This window comes from Sinocyclocheilus anshuiensis, unplaced genomic scaffold (genome assembly GCF_001515605.1).
Source record: "Sinocyclocheilus anshuiensis isolate Anshui unplaced genomic scaffold, SAMN03320099.WGS_v1.1 scaffold284, whole genome shotgun sequence".
In the NCBI taxonomy this organism is placed as follows: domain Eukaryota; kingdom Metazoa; phylum Chordata; class Actinopteri; order Cypriniformes; family Cyprinidae; genus Sinocyclocheilus; species Sinocyclocheilus anshuiensis.
This window is the reverse complement of record NW_015554266.1, coordinates 1,927,852-1,929,014: the sequence shown is the minus strand read 5'-3', so window position 1 is coordinate 1,929,014 and position 1,163 is coordinate 1,927,852. Positions and strand designations below refer to the sequence as shown.

At 36.6% G+C, this 1,163-nt stretch overlaps 1 protein-coding gene across 1 annotated transcript in view; it reads left to right on the top strand.

Annotated features, from left to right (window-relative positions):
* Window positions 1-1,163, top strand: part of LOC107671282 (kalirin-like) — a 188,577-nt gene that overhangs the window by 144,610 nt on the left and 42,804 nt on the right. Inside the window, exon 14 of the mRNA XM_016464176.1 lies at window positions 595-790. Within this exon, the coding sequence (XP_016319662.1) occupies window positions 595-790 (196 nt within the window). The remainder of the gene's footprint in view (window positions 1-594; window positions 791-1,163) is intronic.

The following is a 1,163-nucleotide window of genomic DNA, read 5'->3' as shown; positions in this document are numbered from 1 at the left end:
ACGGTTTTAACTTAAATTTACAGTTAAATACCGTAATTTCATTAACTGGTTTAATGTTAATATACCAACCTATTGAAGTACTGAAATCTGTTTTGTACCTTTGTAATACACTGATAACCACCAAATGCAGGTGGTGATAAGAAAGTCACATGATGAACCAAAGCCCATCACAAGCAGCTTTTAAATAATAACATATATAGAAGGTGCACAGTGTTATTCACACAAACACTAAACACCATCATGGTAACACACATGAAACTGAAATAATGCAATAAACATTCATTTAACAACATTAGGTGTAACACACAACCCTAATATACAAAACTGATAAGAAAAAAAACTAAGAAGAAACAGTTATTTCAACAAAAAACATCAAATTTGATCTTTTTCATCTTTTTCACTTCCAAAAACCGTATACTACGGTAAAATTACATGTAATGTCTAATACAGTTTTTCACCGTATATAGTAGGGGAATTTATCGTTAACGATTTAACAGTTTTTTTTTGCTGTAGCATTTTTACAGTCTTTTACCGTTAAATTCACAGTCATTTTTTACAGTGCGCAGGTGTTAAACTGTCCCTCCTGTCCTGCAGGTAACGGCGGAGTTAGACGCGTGGAATGAGGACCTGGTTCGTCAGGTCAACGAGTTCACCGCAGAAGAACCCAGTCTGGCTGAACAGAGACTCCAGCGGCACGCGGAGAGAAAACTGGCTATGAACAACATGACCTACGAGGTCATGCAGCAGGGTCAAGACCTGCATCAGTACATCATGGAGGTCCAAGCTTCAGGTGAGAGAGAGTGAAAAGAGTACAGGTGCTTTCACTCTGACAGCCGTTAACTCAATAGTACAAGTTGTTGTACTATTGGTACTCTCAGGTTCTCACCCACAGTCCGTTCACTGAGCACCTGATGTATTTTGCACACAAAAATAACCAGGGGCTGGATTCACGAACATCTTCTTAAGATAAAAGTTAAGGGATTTCTTAATCCAAGAAGTTTGTATGGATCTTCCTAAGTGCAATTCTTAAAAACAAATTCTTAAGAAGTTCAAAAGTTTTAAAATTATAAATTGCACATTTTCAATATGACTTCCAGAAGTCAAAGTGAACAGGTTGTTATCAAAATCATGTATGTGATATATGTGTATGTGTGTATGCGTAT